Raw genomic sequence first — 24,090 nt, forward strand, 5'->3', positions numbered from 1 at the left:
TGCTCAGTAAAGGGGACAACTTATTCAGAAAATTCAGTCCTATTATGGAAAGCTGCCAGTTTTAAGAAGTCATCAAAAAGGAGAAAGTCACATCAAGCCTCTTCAGCCATCCCTGCTGCCCTGCATGTGTATGGATGAGCTCCAGCGCAGGTCTGGGCAGACACTGCTGTGCCATTGAAGTTAAAAATTCATATGCTGTCTTGATGCCGAGGCAGGCAACACACTACCACACCTGAAAAAAATGAAAAGAAGATAGGGAGGAGGAACCTTGCCCTACCCAGGGTCAGAGGGAAAGGTTTCAACTCAGTTGTTTGGGTCTGCCTGGCTTTCATCTTGCTGAGGTTGGAAGGACGTATGCACGCACCCATGCGGTCATGGCTCTTTGTCACAGACAGCTTCTCATGTGCTTTCTCACCTGCCAAAGCTCAGCCCTCTGAAGCAGAAGAATGAAGCTCTTACCAATTACTCCTCTCCTTTCTTTCCCTGGGATGTTGCTGCCTGCCTGCCCACTCCTTGGGTTTGTTGCCAGAGGATCATCAGCAAGTTGGGTGCTCCTGACACACAGATACGCTGGGAGTTTTATGTGTTACTAAGAGAGTTCCTCTTAGTACTGCTGTAAGAGGACTATTGAAAAAGCCACAAAACATAATTTAGACCAGTGCCATCTGCTACGCAAAGCACAGAAGCATCGGTCCACACTGCTCTTGCAGAGTCCAGAGACACTGAGCTATTACCCGCTATGAAATCCAAAGATGATTTTAGTTACTATCAGCATTTTTTGGTTGTCTTGGACAATCCTAGAAAGAGTGAGCTCAGTGCTACTGTGCAAAGCTACATGACATCTTATTTCATGCTTCACTGCAAACCTAACTGCCTGTTGTTTGCTCTCCATTACCACGGAGCTCCTTAGTTTTATCTTAATTATCTCCCTCAAAGTGATCATGGGTTTTTCTGGCAGGCTTGCATTTGGCTCTCCCCAGGTAATCATCTTCCCTTGCACAGAGGAGGATTCAATCACGCACGAACCTCGCCTGCACGACAGAAACCACTTCACTGCAGAAAGGGCATGGCAGCAGAGGGAGGGCCCAACCATCCTCCGGACTCAGCTGCACAGAAAATATGCCAGACAGCAAGTTTTAGTTGCTTTCACCTCTGAAAAGTAGGTGCCAGCATGACCCCAGCTATGGGGGCGACTGCACAGAAGGGGAGTGAGCCCTGGGCTCTGCCATGCAGCAGCAGCAGCCCCCCGGGGTGCACCTTTCCCCATGGCCTCTCTGCAGGCACCGTCTGTTTTACCTGGGACTCCTCCAGCCCGTGGGACATTTGCCAGAATTCAGCTAAATTCTCTTTAGAAGGGGAAAAGCTCTTTTTCAAGATTTTATTTCAAGCAAAGCACTCAAGAGGCTTGAGAATAAGCAGACAGCTTAAAACGGAAAATGTTAAGGAGGTATGGCTATTTTTAAATGGAGAGATTTATCAGTTTTGTCCTGTTGATAAGAATCTCCCCCCGCAACTCTGTATACTGCTGCTTCCTGCAAGACAACAGTCTCTACGATATAAATCACAATAATGAAATCCAGATGAAAGCTGGTGTGTGCTGGTTTTGATTCATGTAACAGGATAACGGCAGCATGTTTGAACACACTGGCTCTAAGGCAGCTGTCTCATCTTGTCAGTGCCATGCTGGGGAGCTCAGCTAACTGCCCTTACTCTCAAGAAAAGGAATTGTGCAACTATTTTTTTTCCCCCCTTGATTTTCTTTCATAGCTGCTGTGGAAGCCCAATTTTCTCTGAGCAGTGGGATGCTGTGTGCCCAGCTGGTACCTACAGAAATGCATGCATGTGGGACCCTGCCCACCAGAGATGCAGGCAGCAAAAAACCCCCCAGAATATCTGTTGACAGGTAATTTAAAAGCAATGCTGAATTAGAGTCTGTTGAGCGATCAAATCAGTTACTCTTCCTGTTTCTGACCAGGCACCTGAGCACCCCTCTTGCTGTCATGCCATGGCTTGGGCACAGCACCCATGAGGCTACACAGAAATTCCAGTCCCCAACCCCGCTCCTGCATCCTGTGAATGGGTCGGCACCGAGCAGCAGGCCCTGCTGCTGCCCCTGCCCCTGCCCCTGCCCCTGCCTGCAAGGGATGGAGTGGAGGAAACCTCTGGGGTGATCCAGTGACCCACACGGACCAGCTGGGATCAGACACGGGAGCGCTCCGACCCAACATCATCCTTCACTGCCTGCTCTCTGCTCAGCATTTACGCTTTTCTCTTCTCTGTTTTAGGCCATTTCATTGCGCTTGAGCTGCCTGCGAGTCCCAGGCAAAGCCACTATGTTGAGGAGAAAATGCCACTGTAAACAGCATGGATTTTTGTCTGTCTGGAACAATTCTTGTATCACCCGTGTAGGAGCACTGTTCAACACCGATGCACCAAATTTTATGAAGGATTTGCAATTTTTTTCCCTAAAAGGAGCACAGCGTTTTTCTATCCAAACTTGCTTTCTTATACATAATGATATCCCTTACCAGGCAGGCACCCTGCACGCCCAGAGCTGTCAGACACATGAGCAAGGCACTGGGAACTACCTAACTGTCTCTCTCATAGTCTAATCTTGAATGTTTGTAACTTCTGTCATCCAGAAACATCTGTCTTGTTTCTCACAGCTTATTTGCACAAAACACATTTCACTTCGGTATTCAGCAATACTCCTTTGTGAGCTCTGGTCACATTCTCTGTATACAAATCTGTGTATGTGTATTTTAGTTTGGCGATGGAAATTGCACAAGACAAATGAGAGCCTTGATATATAGTAGCTAACAGATGCCTGGACAGCATGATGAATGCTTTGGCCTATGTCTGTCCTCTGCACCCTTTTTGCATGGCCGTCAGTTTTGAACTTGGAGGTTAGCTTGTGTGTTATTCGCAAGCGTTTTCAAGCAGCTGCTTTCTCATAGGAAAGCTGTCTATATAGTTTCATAAATACAGGAGGAGGGAGGATGCCTGAAATGGTTGGAAAGACTGGTAAGATGAAATATTGTTGAAATAAATCCTACTTTGGCATGCTACCAGTAAAAGATGATCTAGCCTTGGACGCCTCTATCTCCCTCTTAAGAATAAAATCAGAATAAAATAGGTGAATGAAATGAAAGGTATATGATAGGCTCTCTTCAGCTGTCGTTACTGTGTACCTGCTGACAAATATGCTTCACAGGGAGCAGACAAAAGACCGATACCTTTAACAGACTTTTGGTAGGTCAATGGTACGTTCTCAATGCCATAACAAATGAAAAGAAGTCAATGACTCTGCACTGCCTGGCTATCTCAATGCACACCATAGGTGACCAACTGTGTAGCTATAAGCTGTGACTAACCTGATGCATATACTTATGGCTGAAGATGCATATACAGGGGAAACCCTGCTAGAGCAGAGGCTCAAAACAGTCACGGAAAATGGGAGAGATTCCTTAACATTAAAAAACCACCAAAAAAAAGGGAAAAGGAATACTAAAAGAAGATGTTTCCATTGTTAGAAAGTTATTAATATCAAGGATTTTAAACTGAATGATTTAGATTTTCACAAAGCAAATAATCGCAAAACTGCCTCTTTGAATTAAAGTACATGGAAGGATGCCAGTTTATTTTATACAGTTAATGCACTGAAATAATTCTGAATTAATACTGTGTGTCATTTTTACAAAATATGTGTTTATTGGAGTCTTAGCCAAATATAGCATTGAATGCGTAGAGCACAGGGTTTAAATTTGACTATATATACCACCACTGTGATCCTCTGCTCCCTGAGATTTTGGGTACAAGGTCAGCAGCTGATAAAAAAGCAGTCTGGAGATGCTTAATTTACAACTACGGAAGCGGCTTGAAGAATAGGGTGACAGCACCGAAGGACATTGGCTGTAGTGGAGTACTGACCTTGATGCTCCGTGTGAAAGACAGAATGGGGGAGCAAGAGACCGGATACACTATACCATCATGCAGGGCTTTTGTTAGACTCAACAGCCAGGGCAGCAAGCAGTTCTAATTTTAAAATCACATTGGAGGACTAATATTTAATAATGCAGCCTGGTGGTGCTCGACACTAGTCCTGGCAAACACAGGCTGACAGTCAGCCCGCTGCAAGAGCACTGCAGACTTTTGCGACGTGCTTTTTCATTAGTGGTGTAGAGATGCCAATTTATTTCGACATAATTAAACCAATGCACTGAAACAGTAGTTAAGTACCCAAACCAATTTCCAAGTGTATCCCTTGGGCATGGATAGATGGACATTGCAGGGATATTATTACCGAAGGGTCACTCAAAGTCAAGGTACTACTGATCTGAGCTTTTCTTCTTTTGCTGCAAGTTTTGGCAGCGCACAGCAGCTAGCTAACATGCTCTTGTGTTTCTGTGTTACCAACAAAAGCCGGACTGCGGGGTCAGCCTCACGCCTGTTGCAGAGTAAGTTTTCTCCTTCTGCACGGAAGGAGTTTGTTTCTGCTGGCAACAATGCAGGGGGGGCCGGGGAGGCATTGACAAGTTTGGAGGTACCGTGGTCAGCGTGAGACTTGAGCACAGAAATTACTGCTCTGTCTGGTAGATAAAGTTCCCATTCTAGAGAGATTTAAGAATCTGCAAGAATTCCTGTTTTACCAGTATCAGCCAGGAAGACATCTGTTAACCGTGACATGATGTTTCCCTCCTCCCCCACCCCCTCGCATTAAATTCTTCTACCTCTTACTGTTTATATTGCAGTAGAGACTGTAGACTCTCCTACAAAACCAACAGAAAGGAAAATAATTTCTCTGGGGTAGACCAGAATTTAAATATGACTAATACAATTAATAGAAGCCTTAAGAGTTTGTGTTAGGCAAGTATTGAAGCTGCTTTTTCAGAATCATCCCCTGATGGGCTGTTTGTGGGTATTACTTTTAGAAATGCATCAGGGAAGTGTATACCCTTTCAAGTTAGGAACTTTGCTGTAAAAAAGACCAAACCGAAAGCACTTCTTCCCCACAACTATCTTCAAGAAGGAAGCTCAGCTACTCCTTGAAAACAGCCAAGGACTTGCAGTTAAAAATGCTCCGAAAGTCAGGACTAATTCAGCCCAGGAAAGTTACAAGACTATAAAGTCAATGTCAGTGATGACAAACTCAGGCTCCACAAAAATGGAGGGGACTGCATGTCGCATTGGGTTGAATGCTAACTGCACTTATTTCAGAGTAAAATCCAAGCAGGACCACACATTTGGCCTGTCCTATGCCTCAGGATAAAGCCTGCAGTGTTTACTGACGCCGCATCCACACAGACCTCAAGGGAGTTTTACCAGCAGAGAAATCCTGGCCTGCGAAGCACGAGCCGGGCTCCCAGGGGTGCGGTGCATGCAGCCCTATTCCGCAGTCAGCGCCGCAGCCCAGCATCCAGCCTCGCTCACCCACACCGCCATGTGTTCGCATTCCTCTCGCTCACCTTCCCCCCATTAATTGCTCTGACATCCACAAGGGGCGGGGGGAAACATCTACAAGCTTGCAGCTGCCAAGCATTAATGCTAAACACTGGCCAAGTAACAAAACTTTAATTACAAGCTGCAGTTCTCCACACACAACAAAATGTTCGGTGCTGACATCAGAGCTGCTCTCAGCTGCTCCGGCACTTGCAAGAGGCAGTAATTAGAGCTATATTCCGCTCAGGACCAGAGACTGGTTTCAATCTGTGTACAACAGCTCTACGGCTCTGTGGTCATTTGGCAGAGGTCTCTCAATACCACGATGGCTGTGCACGGTCAGGAAAAAAACACAGGTTTCTCACTGGCCTTAGATTGCAGTTTGCTTTAATTGCAGCATATGCCGATTTTTATATTTGGGGAATAAAATTATTTGAAATTACAGCCCATTATGCTCCTGTTCACACTGATGTGAACTGCTGGGAGGGGGAATGCCAGCTGAGTCTGGAAAGTCTAATATGGATGCCAGTAAAGTTTCCTACGTAGCCAATATGGTCCTATATTCACCAGCTCAATGCACAAGCCCAGTTTACCCACAGCCCAAGTTTCAAAATCATATTTAAACTGCAAGCTCCCTGGACGCTGACACCACCTCTTCTCCCTTCTTGTGGCTGAAGGAAGCACCAGCCCCTTGTGAAATCTCTCAGCTGAGCCCTGAAGAACCACCACCCACTCTTTGGTTTCTTGCAAAGCTGTGCAGTTGCTGTGTGGTATCACAGCTATGTTGCTTTGACCAGGGGCAGGTGAAAACGCTTAGACCTTGGACAAGAGAGCCCTTGGCATGTGTCAGTTATTCCAACCAACAAAATAATCACAGCACTTAATGTCTTTCAGCCCTTTCTTAGATTAGTGCCTGCCTTCAGAAAGGGAGAGGCGAGTGCTGCACACCCTCAGGCAGTGCTGAAGAAGTGATGACTGGAAGGCAAATTCAGGAGAAAAAAACCCAAAATGTGAAAGAAGGCATTTTTCCAGACACAGCAGTAAATAACCCCTAGAGATAATGAACAAGCAGGGAGACCCCTGTCAATGCAGATATACTCTAGACAAACAATGACCTTGACTTTAACAATTGCACTTGAAGCCCATTTTTCACCTCTGAAGCATCTAATCATGCCTCTGTCACAGTGGAAATCCCCAGTCAGCTCCTTATCACAATAAAAGTACCTTAAAATGCTGTGGTTAACCAGCATACGGAAAAGAAGGGCATTGAACTGTCGCTCCTGGGCCTCAGAGACCTCCCCTGAGGACACTATCTTGGCTGTCCTATTTTGACTTGCCCAACAATGTCCATCTTAGCATCAAGTTGAAAAGGGATCAAAGACCTCAGGTCATCCTAGAGGACTCATATTGCCGGGCTCACATTCGCAGACATGGGAAGGAAACACATGGAAACACAACCGTGACTGCTAAAGCTATGTTCGCTTTGGATGCCAGTTCACGTCTTTCTGCTTGAGGGAAGAGAGCTCCCTGTCCATGACAACAACCAGATCAAAACCTAACGAATATTTTCCCAACCAGATGTAGCTGCCATAAAAGGCTGATACTTTACGGGTTGGCAGCCAAGTAATAACTTGCCAGCCCTAAAAGTAAAACTGGATGAAAGTACGCAGAGGACGTACTGGACTTTCCACTTGAAAATTCAGCACAAACACAGCCTCAGAGCTCAACTAATCCTTTCTGTGCAACAGGCAGAACATTCCTGCCAGCAAGGAGATAAGCTTCAGTCTACATGGAACATGCAAAATCCATTTGTTTTGAACAAGGAAAACCCAGGAGCCCTATAATCAAGTAAAGACCAGCGTGGGGGGCAGAAAAGAACCTACAGAGACTGTATCTTTACATATATTAGTAGTTTCTTAAATCACATCTCTGTTCCAAGTTAAGTGAGGACATGGACGACACTCTAGACCTCAGTGTTTCAAATCCTATCCTATTTGCATATAGGCAAGAGTATCAGGTCACCACTTTGGATGTGTAATTCAGACAGATACACGCTCACATGCATACGAGGGCACTGCATCTTGCAACAGTCCTGCCAAAATAGCACACCAAAGTCTACAGACCTGGTGCAACTGAAAAAAGGCTACAGAAGTCTCTCACCACAAAAAACATCGAGGTAGAGCACAGATCAAGGAACAGCTATGCATCTGTATTCTTATGGGTTTGGATACAGTGAAAAATAAACATATACAGGCTCTGCTCATAATTGCTGCAATTAAACAAAGGACTATCCCAGGGTGAAACAAATACCTGGGAAACAAAGGCTCTACTAGACACCGAAGCACTGTTCCAAGGAGTGAATGATAAGCATCAAAACACAATGCAGCTTCATGACTTCAGAAAAACCCTAATGGGCATCCTCCTATTCTGTAATAGGTGCCAATTAGAGGAAGTATACATTTTCCTCTGAACACAAGAGAATGAACACATTGTTCAAACAAGCCTTTCATCTAAAGCATTTATGAAATACAGTGGTAATAAAAGCATTTACTTTTGTAATACCTCCATGAGTTTGTTTTTACATGTCCTGGTAAGTAACTGTCATTTAGAACAAAGCATTCCAAACAGCTGTTATTAATAGATTAAAAATAATAATAATCTTCTCAAAATATGGCCAAATGTAACCTCAACCTTCAAAATATTGTTACCAAAATTTATCTGTGCTACACCTAATTTTGCATATCACTTACCATATACGAAGGAAATATTAAAACCCGCTTATGTTTGCCACACGGCCATTGAGGATCATCTAAAAGATTTGGGTCATATTCGACAAAGTCTCCCAGGTCACTACCTATAAAACAATGGTAAATATAAGAAAGGAATTCGTTACATCAAGAAATCTCTGGTCTTAACAGAAGGGGCAAACGAGTTCACAGGCAATGCAGAAGATGATCTTCATGCAAGATTTCTGAAAGAGTTGAAAGATTTCTCTAAATCTTGAAAACTATACTAATACAATTTGCAAAGATATAGACAACCTACAGCTTATGAATTACCTGGTAAATGTGAATTTAGGGCTTAGAGAACTGCAGAATTATATAAAGCTCCACAATAACTTTTATCCCAGCAACAAGCTTTCATCTGTTTATGCAGACGTTTTGATTTGTTTCATTTAACGTGCCAAAATATCTTAAGCATATAGTGCTTTGGCTTATGTTTTGTGCCTGGTTTTGTAAACAAAGCCCTTTCCAGCTTAATAAAGGTCACAAGTATGATTTACACCTTCTGACTACTGTGCTGACCCTGTAAATTTTCCATAGCAAAGGAAGGTAACGAGGAGCCTGATGCGGGAGGAACAAACAATGCCGGTGACAGGAGGAGGCATGCCGAGTGCCATCAGGGGCTGTCAGTATGACCAGCAGTATTGTTTACTTAACTTTCCATCATCTGTAAGCCAGCTTTGCTAAACAAACAAGGAATGAGCTCTGTTTAACCCACAACATGAGACCAAATTCTGCTTGATTTAATCAAAAAAGGGGGCTAAGACATGACATCTGTCCGTTGTTCACAATAAGTGCCTATCACCAGGCTATGCAAGGATATTAAAACAAGCTTCGTGAGAAGTTACCTGCATCAATGCTCCCCTGGGTGCTGTTAGCTCTTGCCAAAGAAAGGCTACGATGGCTTGCATTGCGAAACTGGGAGAAGGATGAAGTGGAGTCTATCGTGTTTCTCCGAGTTCCCAGAGCGTTGGTGGGAAATAGGAACTGTGTATAAGAAACCGTCTAAAAAGAAAGTCAGAACAGACAGGCAGTTACTATCAGCCCAGCGCAGCCGCAGCGGGGTTGCCTTTGGTGCATCCCAATTGGAAGCAAGGGAAGCCAAATTAACAAAGGATTTTCTGGATTTAATATTTAGGCACAGATGAATAAACACCAGTCACCTACATTTGCTTCAGTGCAGTCAGTTTATCCATGCAAAAAAAGCTTTTGCAAAGGCACTAATTCTTCAACAAAACAAAACCAATAACACATACACACAAGCTCTAATACACTGGATTTACAAAATCCTATTCAAGGGTCAAATTTAAAAATATGTCAGTTTGGTTGGGTTTCTTTCAGTGGGCCTTCTCTGTGCTACAAAGCAGATTTCATCTGCTTCTTTACTGATACTGAAACTGCATCATCTATATGGGTCTCAGCACAGAGCTGCCAGAGGCAAACCACTTCAATGTTGCTGAACTTAAGCACTTTCTCTGGTATTTTTCTCCTTTAGGATTTTGTCTGGCAGAGTCTTACTGGCACCGTAAGTTTATAGCAATGGTTGGGGAGATAATTTACTACCTACCAACATGGACAAAGTGTGAATGAATAACTTGCGACAAAATTACATTTAGAGTGTTCTGATTCTCTGCTTGTGCCCTTGGCCAGGAATAGGCTACGCCTTGCTTCTCATAAGTTTATTTTCCAAAACCAACGTTAAATTGAAGAAAAAAAAAAAGAGTCTCAGACTCTAGACTGGTTTACGAGGAGGTCAGAACAGGTATCAAATAAAACATGTAGGCTTTCATTTATTTATAAGCAGACAGACTGTCCTCAGGAATTTACAGCCTGTGGTCTGGCCTGACACCTGGTTAGGTGAGCACACCATGTGTAGCAGCATTGACCTACGCCTTTAAATCCATACGTGACAGCAGACTGGGTAAACTGAACTGTAAAAAGTAAATCAGGCTATCAGCAAGAAGTGTTTTCATTTATGATTAAAATTGTCTCTGCTCTATATATTTGTTTAAAACGCATCACCTTCTCTAAAGATTCATAATTGCTTATTCTATTCAAGTGAATGAACTTTTGAATTTTGAAATACTCATCAGATTTGTACTACTCTCTTCCTGCTCTTTGGAAAAATATACTGTTAAGCCAAATTTATTTTATTAAATAAAACTGAGAGCAAACAGAATTACAGCTTACAAGTCTCACCAGAAATTATTTCCAAGCCCCTGACAATATACTCTGCAGTGATACCTCCTGCTAAAGTCAGGGGAAGACTGAGCGGTTCAGTAATGCTTTACAGACTCGGATGTTGCCAGAGGCAAATTTCTTCAAGGAGACAGAGTTGTTTACACTGACAGCTTGGGCAGTCCTCCTGAATTTCTGCAAAGCTACTTACAGTTTGCTTATGCTATGCTTTAACTGCTGTGTTACAGTGCATGTCATGAACTGTTTATATTTGTGCTTGTTATTAGTTAAACCATTTTTCCCTTATTACATAAATCTAAGGGAGTAGGAACTGAAGCATCCCCACCTTCCCATCTGCTCCAAGCTCCACACCTTCAAGACCAATTATCTCTTTCAGACACACTCCAGTAGAATGGCACTGTCGTCCACCATCCAGCTTCATATCCCTGGTAAACAGAAACCAGAGCAGAAACAACTCTTAATACACACGCCTTGCTCACCTTCCACCACCCCATGCTGAAATAAAGTAGCAGCACTAATCAAACACGCCAATGCAAAGCACAGACCAGACAACTTTTCCTACAGACAGCACTTGTGTTGTCTAAAACACATTATAGAGAAAACCCCTACTTTGCTCCAGGTGGCACCTCATACCCCACCAGAGCAAGTGCAGAGCACGGTTCCCCATCATTGGGTGCCTCTGACAGAACCTGGCATTAGGAATGAACTAGAAGTCATATTACACTTCAGGTGAGATCCAACAATCTAGCTTGAACACTTAACTGCCATGTACCCAGCAGATGGATGCTCCCAGAGTACATACCCACGTCCCCCTATGCTGTCAGACAGAGGTAACTGCCCATGAAAGCCTCTGGGATAGATCCCTGCTCCTCCAAGTGCAGGAGAGTGTCCAAAGCCCAGTGACCCTCCTGCTGGAGGCTGGCAGGAGAAACCCAGCTCTCCATTGCCTCAGGATGGAAGCTTGGGGATCTACTTTAGGACGACTGACCCACTTTAATCTAACACTTGGAGGTAAATGAGATGCCTGAGACAACCAGGCTGTATCCCATGCTTTAGCCTCATGGTCAAAATGTGAGTGAAGGTAAAAAAGACTATGAGCAAATTTGTGCTCTGCAAATGACAGCTGTATACAACTCCAGAGAATTTATCTCACAGTATTTTCCTGGCTGATTTCTGCTGAGGTCCAAGTATGCGCTTACAAATCTGCGTGGGAGAGATGCTGACACTGAAGCAAGGAGAAGCCCTTCAGGTTCTTCACCCGATTGCAGGGCTGGGCTGCCTCCTATTGTGTCTCTGCACACCCTGCTTCCTTGTCTTTCCTTTCCAACCTGTCACTCATTTTATTTCTCTGAAACATGACTTTCGGTGAGTCCCCAGTAAATCATGTACCTTACTGCTGGGAAAATCCAAGACACCTATCTGCTAGAAAACATACTTATATGACAAAGGAAAAGTGTGTATCAAGTTTCTAATCCCAACAAAGTCCTCTTAGTTTCTTGACTGGGGTTCACTTAGCACAGTGTCACATTATCATTCTTGTTTCCTGATATCATGTTACTGAGGGGGTGGACAAATAATTATGTAAAAATAACCCTCTGTCAGAGGCATGGGATTAGCCTCTCCACTCTTGTGCAGAACATGCTTAAAGGAACTATTTCTCATAGAGAGAGATGCCAAATAGTAACCATTTCAGCAGGTCTTATCTACAAAACAATCACACGATGTGAGGAAGCCCCCAAACCCCAAAATGAAAACAAATACCTGAATTACCTAAAAAAATATAAGAACGGTTTAATTTCCTTCCACTGAGAACCTTACAGATGTAAAGGAAGAAATAATGCCTTTGAAAACAAGTCACGGAGAAATTTCTCCATGCAATTAACAGACGAGGATAGATAACTCTGTAATCCATCACATGAAAATCCAGCACCCGTTGAAGAGTCAGCACAGCAGCTTCAAAAAAAAAAAACAACAGAAGAGAGCTCTGGGGACTGGAATCAGTGCTCCGGGAGCAAGGTCAGCTGGCACATGTGAGCACACACAGGAGTGATTCCTGGACATTAGCTGAAGATCGGTGGGCATGAATGCCTCCATTTCCCCATCTTTCTGATCTTGCTAAAGAAGACTCAACTTCAGGACCCCGTGAACAACACTGCAGTCGTTCTCCCTCATCCTAGCTGTTTTGCAGGGGCTGCTTAGGGTTTTCCCCTCCTCTACATATGCTCTGTATTTCCAGCTAGTATATGATTGCTTGTGTTGTAAAACAGAGCAATAAAACATTACTGTTTGGAGAGAAACCTGTCCATAAACCAGAAAATTAAACGCCCTCTCTTGTGGAAAATCAGTACTAAACAATGTGCCATTTCTTATCAGCATATAAATGGAAAGGCTCATCCTAGCTTATACACATCCTCCTCTCACTGGTAAAAGATCTTGGTGAACACCTAATAAGAAACTCCTAGGTGACTTTACTGTATCCTTTCTGAGTTCCCTATCACTATGATCAACAGCAAGCTAGCCAAGTTTTTGCAGGATGAGCCTCGATTTTCTTCCCTCCCTCCTATTACAGACAAAAAGTTCACAAATGCCTCAGCAAAGCTCTTGCTGGGAGAGCAAGCCCAAGAGCTGCCACCCTGCTGCTGGTGCTCCCAGCCCCAGCGCAGCTGCTTCCTCCCCACAGCCCCAAAATCAACTAGCAAAGACCTGGGGGATGCCTCCACTCCGCCCTCTCCAAATGGGTGAGTTGTGCCCAGGGAACACTCAGGACGGTTGTCTGGGTACAGCCTCTGCACCAGTGCTGCCAACCACCGCCACCAAGTTCTTCAGGACACGCGCCCTCTGTGGCGCCACCAGCAATGGGCCTCACGGGGCAGGAGCATATGGAGGATAGGCACTTTACATATATAAAAAAAAATAAAATCAAGCTTTCACTGTGTTTAAGTTATTTAGATTACTGATGGGACTGAGGAACCGCATAAACCAATATCCAGTAGTAAAAGGTGCTTACAAAATGCAGAGTAGGAAAGATGGTCCTTGCCAAAGAGCCTTTTAAAGTCAAGAAAACTTCCTTCCTCCTCTTCCTCATTTTTTATTTTCCAAAGGTGTATTTTTTAACAAAGTTTTCAAAGGATTCAAGCAGACACCGAAAAGCAAAAATAAATCATAGGAACTTAATTTTACTACCTTCACTTTACTGGCAGTAAATTTCCTCAAGCAGGGAAAGCTTGAAATGAGAAGAGATGAGGGGTGACATTTCCTTAGGAGGCAAAAAACTAGATCCCAGTTTCTTACAAAGTTTGGGGAGTTACCCTGATTTACATCAATGTCAAGCTCTAGATACAATGTTTGTGCATACCATTTCCAGGAAGCTGAGCAGTGTTATAAATGACACTCAAAACTAAGCATATTGTTTTAGTTATCAAGGACTGCAGAAAAACCTGAAAGTTTTCCCACCTAAGAGTTCACAGATTGTCTTGGAACGGTACCAGGTAACTTGGGATCCCAAACTTGTTGTGGGATGGTGAAAAGGTTTACTGAGCAGGTAGATAAGAATCAAAACAGGGAATCTCACCGTGTCTTTTATTAGTCAGGCCAGGATCAACAGAATATAAATTGGATGCCATTAACTTTGGAAGTATAACATTTCTTCAATGAATCTAACATCATGCTTTGATGTGATCTGCAAAGCGCCATGCAAGACTCCTGCTGGGCACTTGCTCTTTAAATGACAGCAACAGTTGAACACTTTAACCTGTGAATAATTTAGAGGCCCATTAAATATTAAATAGATTTATAGACACATGAAAAAGCCTTCTGCTGATTGCAAAAAAGAATCTGATAATTGTTATTTAGAGATGTAAGCCTTTTGTGTCTTTTATGCTTAGTGATTCTTGACTGTTCAGATTTATTCTAAAAGCAAAGGAGGTTCATGAGGCATCAAGAAAAGATACTGTTCTTATCCATCACTGTAAATAATTTCTACTTATTGCCTCTGTTTATAGGGACAAGGACAATGACAGCTTCGGAAAAGATACACTGCCAGCCAGTCCAGCAGCAGATCTCCCTCCCGCTGCCTGAGACTGCCTGCTTTAATTGATCGAGAGCTTTCAGATCCTAATTGCCATTAGTGTTGCTAGAACAACAACTCCAGCGGCAATTTACAGGGAGAGGAGGTGGAAAAACTTCTGGATATAATGATGGCTCTAATGGGCCAGTATCCCTTTTCCCTCTCCAAACATATTCAGGTGTCAGCACATCAGCTCTTATCCTGATGTTTTGCCCAACAAGGAGTAGAAGTTCAAAATCTAAACCTATTAGCTTTTGGGGATTCATTGCTTAATTTCAACCTAAGGGAACAGGGCAACTCACAAAAATGAGCACCAGTGGCTCTATAAAATGCAATCATGAGATAGTTAGTTTTGAAATGTCCTGGTATGGGAAAAAACCCAGATTTACGTGCCTTTCTGTAAAGCTAATACACACTTGGTCTTGTTTTTTGTTCCATTTGGGAGAAGCAAGGAAAATGGGCAACGGTAAAGAAAAGCAGGGATATTTCAGTTTTCATGTTATTGGCTAAAAACAGAGTTATTCTTCCCCAGGCCTATGGAATGATAAATATTCAGGAAAGGTGCTCAAGATTGATGAGTTAATCAAAATTGCCTCACGCACAAAAATCTGTTGGGGCAGAATAGCAAGGAACTGGGTGACAAATCTGAAGGACATTACAGAGTATCCTGCTTTGCTGTGTGCATAATTATTGCTACTATCCTTATGGTAATTTAGATGCTCTCATTTCTCCTGTAAATATTCCCTGGTTTTCCACAGTCACTGCAATGCTTGTTACCTGACCTGCCAAATAACTGACAGCAGGGGTGTGGCATGCGAAAATGCTTCTTTTTGCCTCATTTTACAAAAACTTTATCATCCAGTTTAAACAAAGATCTCAGAGTTTAGATAACGAAGGCCATTGGGAATGCCCAGCCAATGATCGTTGTGGCTACATGTTATTCGGGGTGATGGTACTGAAAACTTCTTGCTCGCAGCATCATTGAACTCATTAGTGTCCTGGCCAGCACTTAGTTAAATTCAGCAGATATTTATCTTTAGAAACTGGATGAAGCTGGATTGTAGCACTTCTGAGAACAAAAATTCTTTCTATCTGACAACTTGCTGCTTTGCTTCAGAAGAACAGTCCATTTCCTGGGCTTCACTCCATTTGATTACTCATATTGTATTATTTCCCTTAACTGAAGGCAAGTTTAGTCAGATAAATACCTATATTCTTGTCAAGACAGCAATATTCAGCAGCTATGCCTACTGCAGCTAAGTTTCTAACCACTTAATGGATTCACTTTCATGAAGAATAAAAGATGAGGTGAACTGGCTGGTTCTATAAGGACATGCACTGCCTGATGCTCTGGATTTCTGTCCTGTAGCTCATCACCTCCAGCCCCAATGGCAGTCAGTCACTGCGAGCCCAGTGGCTGACAGTCAAGAGTAAGACTAGCTGTGTTGCAGTGCCACATCCACAGAACACAACCAGCTGTCCTCCTCCCCCAGGTCCTCTAGATTCCTCTTCTGGGCAGGACTTCACAGGAACTTGGAAGCTCTTAAAAGGTTCTTACAACATCACAAAATGAAATATCATTAAAGCAGGTACAATTTCAATCTGTGAATGTTTTTGCCATTAACAAGACAAAAAAGTCCCTTTTCAAAACATTTCTAAATTACAAACCATAATAATATGTGCCAAATGAAAAAAAAAAAACCCCAACAAAAAAAACAAACCCACAACACAACAAAACTATACCCCTAAGTAGCTGTACTGCCTTCTTTTCGGGGGGGGGGGGCGGGGCGGGGTGGGAAGACAACATGGTACCTTCTTTCTCCTTTATAACACCCCAAACAGTGGCAGACATATATTGCCATTGCCTTTTATGAAAATGCTCAGGCACCTTGAAATACTGAGGAGAACTGGATTGCTCAGTTGGCTACAGGCATACGCAGGGCCTTTCTGCAGCCCACCATGTCCTGCAGGCCACATGGAGCAACTCCGACAACATCCATGAGGACTGCCAGAGTTGTAGCATCTCCTTGGCAGCTGAAGTAGAAGTGGTACCTAGAGAAGCTCCAAGAGCAGGCAAGCAATGGAGGATGGGTTCCCTTCTCCTGCCCAGGAAATCTGCCTTTTCCAGGGTAGCTACCTGGAGGCAGAGCTAAACCTGGTCCTTCTCCATCCCAGCGGGGGTCACACAGAGGGTCCACAGAGCACCCTTGCGCTGACCGTGCTGGGGAGTGGGGTGGGCATAAACCTGCAGGCACGCTCCCTGCACTGGCTGCAAGGGAGAGCCTGGCCATAACAGTTCCTCTTTGGGGACACGCGCAGTGATCCCAGCACCTGGAGCATGACCTGCCTAATGGCTAAAAGACTAGTATTATCTCCTGTGTCTGATCCCTAGCTCAAAGGGCTGAAATCCAATTCACCTCAAACCCTCCTGAGCACATCTCTAAATGAATTAATTCCATCAAGTCTTGTTTAATCCATCTGCAAGCAGCTCCATGAAACAAATCCCCTCTGAGGGTTCAGAGCAGGTCAGTACGCGTGTGTATGTGCATGAGCTGAGCGTGCGTGTGGTGGGGCAGTTATTTGATAGTGACCTGAGGCACCTCCCCTTGTCCTGGAAGAGGAACAGCACCAAGGCTCAACTCCACTTGCTGTGAGCTTCTGCCATGACAACTTTTGACAAAGGAGGTGTGAGCCATGGCAGCTCAGGGGTTCCACAAGGCACACCTCTGCTAACTGTCATTACCTCCCATTTTCTGCCCATCTGCAGAACTAGATAGGGACTAATTTTCACCTCCTGCAAGGAAGAATAAAGTCGATGCTGAGCCAGAAATCCAGTTTCAATACCCTTCACAAGGTAGCTCTTCCATCTTTTGGAGTACCATATTTAAATAAGAAAGAGGAACTTGAAGGATAGTATTAGCATAACATTACATATGATGCTTCAAATTTGTATTATTAAAGAATACTGCAGTGTGAACATGATCCATAGTATAACATCAGTGAGTGATGAGAAAGGAGAGGAGAAACAATTTTTATAAAGCAGAAGTATCCCTGCACAATGGTAAAAAAGGTTCAGTAGTCACTGCTGCATCTCCTCATGCATGTGCTTTGTTTGTAAACATCAGCACAAAATCTGCATTCAGACAACATTATCAGTGCTACTGAACCCTGTAGGTGCTACATGCCCCTGCAGATCAGCCTGTAATGATAACAATAGTGTTTGTGTGGGTCTGTTAATTTAATAGCAGAGGCAATAACACTGTTACAGTGTTCTCAGTACAGGGCAACCCTCTCATCACTGCCTCTAGCCACCACTAAACCCTATGCATGCTCTGATGACTTTGGCCTGTAACACTGCAGACACTGGGGGCCAAGGTAAGCCAGCAGGCAAGATACTCAGCACCTCTTTCAGCTCCTGACTTGCAGTACAGCCTGCCTTAGATCGCTTTCACCTAGCTATGTCTGCTCTTACAGCTGCTCTGCTGGTCTTGGTGGGGGAAGAAAAGCAACTTCTGGTCCTGCCCATTACCCTACTCTTGGCCATGGAAATAATCAGAGAATCACAGAATGGCAGGGGTTGAAAGGGACATCTGGAAATCATTTTGTCCAAACCCACTGCTTCAGCAGGTACACCTACAGCAGGGGGCACAGGAGCATGTCCAGGCAGGTTTTAGATGTCTCCAGAGAAGGAGACTCCACAACCTCTCAGGGCACCTGCTCCACTGCTCTCGCACCCTCACAGGAAAGAAGTTTCTCTCATATTCACACGGAACTTCCTGTCTTCCAGTTTGTGCCCAGTGCCCCTTGTCCTGTCATTGGGCACCACTGAAAAGAGTCTGGCTCCAGCTTCTCGACATCCGCCCTTTAGATAGTTAGAAGCATTGATAACATCCCCCCCTTCAGTCTTCTCTTCTCCTGGCTAAACAAAACCAAGTCTCTCAGCCTTGCTTCATAAGAGAAGCCCCTGATCATCTTCGTAGCTCTCCTCTGGACTCTCTCCAGTAGTTCCCTGGCTTTCCTGGACTGGAGAGCCCACAACTAGACACAGTACTCCAGATGTGGCCTCACCAGGGCAAAGCAGAGGAAGAGGATAACCTCTCTCGACCTGCTGGCCACACTCCTTTTAATGCACCCCAGGATACCACTGGCCTTCTTGGCCACAAGGGCACATTTCTGCTCATGCTCAACCTGCTGTCCACCAGCACTCCCAGGTCCTTCTCAGCAGAGCTGCTTTCCAGCATGTCCGCCCCCAACCTGCACTGGTGTATGGGGTTGTTCATCCCCAGGTGCAGGACGCTATACTTGCCCCTGTTGAATTTCATTAAGTTCCCCTTGGCCCAGGTCTCCAGCCTGTCCAGGTCTCGCTGAATGGCAGCACCGCCTTCTGGCATATCAAAAGGTGAAGCTGTGCCTGCCTTCATGCCACCAGCAAAGATGTGGGCAATCTTAATGTAGTCAGGCCTAGAGAGGAGAATATATGGCCCAGATCCATGAAATTACCTGCCTCTCAGTGAATCCAGCAGGAGATAATGCATCTCAAAACCTTTTTCAATATAGTTTTAATTCTCCCCTTTTCCCTTGCACAAAAGCATTATAAGCTAAAGCATTAGGTTTCTATCGGGTACAAGGTACAGACAAAATACTGAGGGTGGAAAATTCCAGTGATTACTTCTGTTCATGACCTTTTTCTCCCCACCACATCGCTCTTTGCTTTGTACTTTTCGCTTCTTTTCAGCATAGCAGAGAAAACTAGAGAAAGTAACTCCCCCACCACATGGTGTCCTTCCTTCTCAGTGCCAGCAAGTACCACCAGAGGGGCCTTCTGAAACCAAAGGCAGCAAAAACTGCCATTCCTCACTGAATGCCTCTGTGATGCTCTGGAGTACATTCCCCTTCAAAAGCCTGCTGCCAGCCACACTCCAGTGAGCCGGCAGCTGCCCAGCTGCCAAGGAGGGGGATTTGGGAAAGATATTCCAGGGGACAGTTCAAATTTCATCCTCTCATGTACTTCTACAGCTCTCCTCCCCATACTCTCCAGAATTCCACTGGCAATTGGACAACCACTTAAAAACACAGTTTGGGGACTTGGGAAGGGTTCTTGCTATTGTAGCTTGACCTCAGTATGGAAGGTGGGCAAGCAAGGGCCACAGCCTAGAGTACATTGCTTGCACCTCATTGGTAAGGGGCTGCCCCATCCATCCTGGCCAAGTATGCAGAGTTTAGCTGCGTCTGCAGGAACTGCCTTTCAGATCAGTTTTTTAAGTGGATCTGTTAGCATGTTTTGCTGCCAGCATCAATACAGTAGAGCTCTTCTGTGCTGCCTACAATGTAACAGGGGCTGGCAGCCTCCCCAACACACAGCTGTGCCTGGAGATTTCCTCACTGGCTGCAGTGCCCATGAGTTGGAGCAGAGGTGGAGAAGCAGCAGCAGCTCCACCATGTGCTCCTCCCAAATGGAACAGTCCCCCCTGCACGCACACCCACCCTGCTCCCCCACTCCTGCCAGGGCTTACTCCAGTCTAACTGCAGATGTGCCCAAAGTTCCCTGCAACAATTTGTTTGTTTTCTTAAACTATGCAGTCATGTTTGCAGAACATAAACCAGTTAGGACATCTTCCCCAGGGACAGACATCAGCAATCAGAGATTCAGAGAAAGCAAAGCTAAAGCCTGCTGTCACTACAGTTCAACAGGGGACCAGTGTCTCTCCCCTCTCCTAACATACATCCAAAATGTGCAATGAAGTAAGCAAACACAGTGCAGCCTGAACAGAGTGACTACAGTTTATGCTATACTGCCTCATCTGTTCTTTGCACCAGCTGTTCCTGGAAGGAGGTGCCACTGAATTGTTCCTCTCTTCCTCTGATGCTCTGGAAGAAAGACAGACGGCATTTTTTTTAATCTTGGCTTTTTAGCAAAGGGAACAGGGCTGGATTGTTTTGTGCTGGCACTTGCTACCTTCTCATCCTATACCCTTCTTGCTGTGCAAGCATGGTGCAAGACATTACATGCTGAAATAATATTTAGGTTTGCAGCTGGGTTTGATACTGCTGTAATTTAGAAGGTATAACCAGTCATCAGCATTTCAAAATATATTCGGTTTTCAATAAAGAGGCAATTTCCACAAGGCAATGACCATAAATGAACGACAGTGTACCCAAGAAGAACAAATAAAGCTGCCGGTCTGTCAAGAATTTGCCTGACGTGTCATCCCAGTTTAATTAAGGGAAAAAATTTACTGTAAGAAACAGGAGAGCAAGTTAGCTCTTCTACAAAGGTGCCTCCTTTCCTTTGTGCATTAAAAAAAATCTCCCTTTGTTTTGAATTACTGATGCACAAGCAGCCTGTGGCAAATCATTCTCCAGAATTAATCAGACGTCTGAAAAATACAAGCCAAATTAATCCTTTATTCACTGGATAAATTTGACTCTAGGTAATTTGTGGGTGTTTCAAACCGACCTCTGTGTATCAACTGAATATTTCCCCCAAATTTTGTGCCCTGAGGCACGGAGCTGATCCCAACTACAGACAACTCTCAGCTCTCTGGCAAGCGGCTGTGGCAGCCACACTTTACTCCTCTGTCCCAGGGGCACGGAGCTGCGGCAGATCAGCACTGCCTACCCCAGCCTTGCGCTGTGCCTCTGAAGGCGCCCCAGCAAGCCGTGCCCCAGAGCCTGCCAGACAATGTCTCCTAGCCAAATCCGGTTTCTTCCACTTCTGCAGTTTCAGAGCAAAGGGCTTTCTCAAGTCTTTGGAGAACTGCTTCAATCCAAATAAACTTTACTATCAGAGCTCTAGTGTCTCAGCAAGTCAAGGGATTCAAGGCAGCTCCACGGACATTGCTTAGACCGGCTAAGAACCTGTATGGTATTAGGGCCAAAATAATCTCTTTTCACTGACTGAATGTCTGACCAATGGCTAAATGTACAATAAAAAGGTATTATGTTTAAATTAAAATATTTCTCTGTAGTTCTGGAAATTTAGATACAGCAGCACCATGTTTGCATGGGAGAATGAGAAAGCTAAGACTGCTTATAAAATACAAGTTGTGCTGTCTAGAGGGCTTGTTTTGTCAAAAATGAGTGAAGTCAGAAGAAACAATAAAAACAGTGCATTTTTCAAGAACATTGATTTCAGGGGGGTAGTTTTCTCCGGTTTAATAATCAAAGATACCACAACACATATAAACAAACGGGGGACTGAAAGCTGTAGTTTTAACCCGGTAATGTTCCACAAGGCAAGTGCATATATCTCTTCTCAGAGCAGATATGTAAAAGCATTAGCCTCCATCATGGCATTGTCCATTATCAGGTCTACATGCAGGCCCAGAGAGACTATGTAGTACATGTATAAATATACATACCCGACTTGGGTACAGTCTCGATATGGCAGCACTGAAAATATGCTACAGAAGGATCTTCTGCTGCTGATAAGGACTATTCTAAAATATAAAAGAAAATAAAAGAAATCAAAGACTAAAATTTAAAAATCCCACCACAATAAGTAAAGCAACAGATGTTACCGTTGAGGAATTTGTAATCATAAAACTTTCATCATGGATGACTTCTCCCTCCTCTTTTTTATCTCACAGGTAGGGTATCCCGCTACTGAGTCTTTACAGAAGTGCTGAAGCCTGTGCCATACGTTACACAGTGAACAAGTAGTGGAGTCCCATCCCCTCTACATGCTTTCTAGGAAGGCTACCTTGTATACATTACTTGGAATCCAGGACAGATGTTTTTCTAGTGAAAGGAGTCCACCCAGAGAGGCAAGGAGCTATTCTGACAACTCACCACCATGGCTGAAACTAAACGGACAAATCCAGCAGCCACCCAGGTGATACACACCAACAACCACCTGTGATGCACACCACAACTCTGTGGCTGACTTGGAGTCTACACTTACTGGACAAGAACTTCCAGCTGCTGGTCATGACCTTTCTCTGCTAAACCAAAGAACTCCCTTGATTTTTAGCTTCCTGTTCCTGAAATAGCTTGATTCATGGATGCAGTCGAAGCTTGCTATTATCATAAGCTTTCAGATCCTTTCACTGTTTTCCAGGTTCCTCAAGTCTTCTCCAGTTTTTCCCCATTACCCTTCTTGGTCTCTGGGCAGTATTGCTGCCCTCAGCAGTTGCACAGATGGCAGACATAAACATCACATCTTTCAGTCTTACCTCTAAGATCAGTCTTGACAGCCCACCAGCCTCTGCGCTCAGTAATCACATCAGCCCTCTTTCATTAAGATGTTGCATTGACATTCAGGCATGACTGATCCCACAGCTCCTCGCCCCTTCTCCTCCAGAGCCATGTCTATCTCAGTCACTAACTGTCAGGGCTGAATCCCTCCTGTAAGCATGGCTTGCCTTCATTCCTTATAGGCAGGTAGCTCAAGCTTTCACTACATGAAAGCATACATTATCTGTCTGCACAGAGCTTATCTGAGAGTCCAGGCCACCCTTAGAGCAAACACCTTGTATTTTTAACCAGTCTCCAAATCTCTTCATCATTTGCAAAGTCACTGTGTGGCATCAAATCAAATACCTTAGAGCAGCCTATCGGTTTTACAGCCACACTATTACATTTAGGTATCGAGCTCTGATACATCATTAAGTAAGATCAAAACAACTTTGAGGTCAAGGCCCACTTTCCATAAAACTGCATGTACTGCCAATAGCTACATTATTATAGTTTTGGGAAATGCAGGTTGGCAAGAAGCCAAGAGATGCTTGATCAAGATGCAAGATATAAAATGCCAATACCTGACTGTTTATAAACATGCCCTGTTTCCTTATTACCTTCAGGACACCAACAATTTTACAGTTTTACAACATACACTAAAAAGACCCTTCTTCCCTCTACAGCTGGCCAAGAGGCTGCATCCCCTCAAATTCCTCTAAGACATGGTGATGGCAATTTGTGCCATCTTCTAATCTGGTTAGTGTTAGAATTTACTGATGTTTTACCTTTCCCTTGCTCTGCTGTCCAACACTGATTTTTCTCATGTTGTGTGCAACAGATCTATACGTGAGGATTTCACCTAAATTTTTGATTCTTTTTTCTACATTGGTCAAAGTTGGACAACAAACCCTAGCAAGCTATTTTGTTCTTTACTGTCTGAAAACCACCATATGCACCTATAAATCCTGTACCAGTTATGCTGTTATTAAAATACTATTTCCTTAAGGGACCGGCTTAGTCATCATTCTTGGAAAAGGTTTAGATCCCCAAGAGAGCTGCTGCATGTAATTCTTGGAAAAATGCAGAATGATCAATTTTCCTTCACCTGGATCATTCTGTTATAGCAATCCTGTTTTCTTCCTTAAAAGCATGTTTAAAAGCAAAGTGGTATTTAGCCTTTAATAAAGGAGGGTTTCTAATAATAAACATGCATACAGTATTAGGAAATCCTTCTTCAGCAGATAAAGTAGGATTTCATTGTCTGAATGCTGTAACACCCCTTATCTATGATAAATATCTCAGATCCTATAAGACGGTCTCATGGTGCAGCAGTACATTATAGAGCGGGGGGGAATAATTTTTCACATTTGAGAAAGGCGATCCACAAGCAAAAAAAAACTCGCATATGATTCATTTTGTGCTCGC

At 44.0% G+C, this 24,090-nt stretch overlaps 1 protein-coding gene across 2 annotated transcripts in view; it reads right to left on the bottom strand.

The window, feature by feature from the left end:
- Positions 1 to 24,090, bottom strand: part of CABLES1 (Cdk5 and Abl enzyme substrate 1) — an 83,820-nt gene that overhangs the window by 13,162 nt on the left and 46,568 nt on the right. Inside the window, exons 4-7 of one of the 2 annotated variants that reach the window (XM_064442863.1) lie at positions 21,849 to 21,926; positions 10,747 to 10,846; positions 9,071 to 9,227; positions 8,190 to 8,293 (exon numbers count right to left, since the gene is read on the bottom strand). In XM_064442863.1, the coding sequence (XP_064298933.1) occupies positions 8,190 to 8,293; positions 9,071 to 9,227; positions 10,747 to 10,846; positions 21,849 to 21,926 (439 nt within the window). The remainder of the gene's footprint in view (positions 1 to 8,189; positions 8,294 to 9,070; positions 9,228 to 10,746; positions 10,847 to 21,848; positions 21,927 to 24,090) is intronic. The other variant, XM_064442864.1, reaches the window with a different exon arrangement.

This window comes from Phalacrocorax carbo, chromosome 2, assembly GCF_963921805.1.
Source record: "Phalacrocorax carbo chromosome 2, bPhaCar2.1, whole genome shotgun sequence".
Lineage (NCBI taxonomy): Eukaryota > Metazoa > Chordata > Aves > Suliformes > Phalacrocoracidae > Phalacrocorax > Phalacrocorax carbo.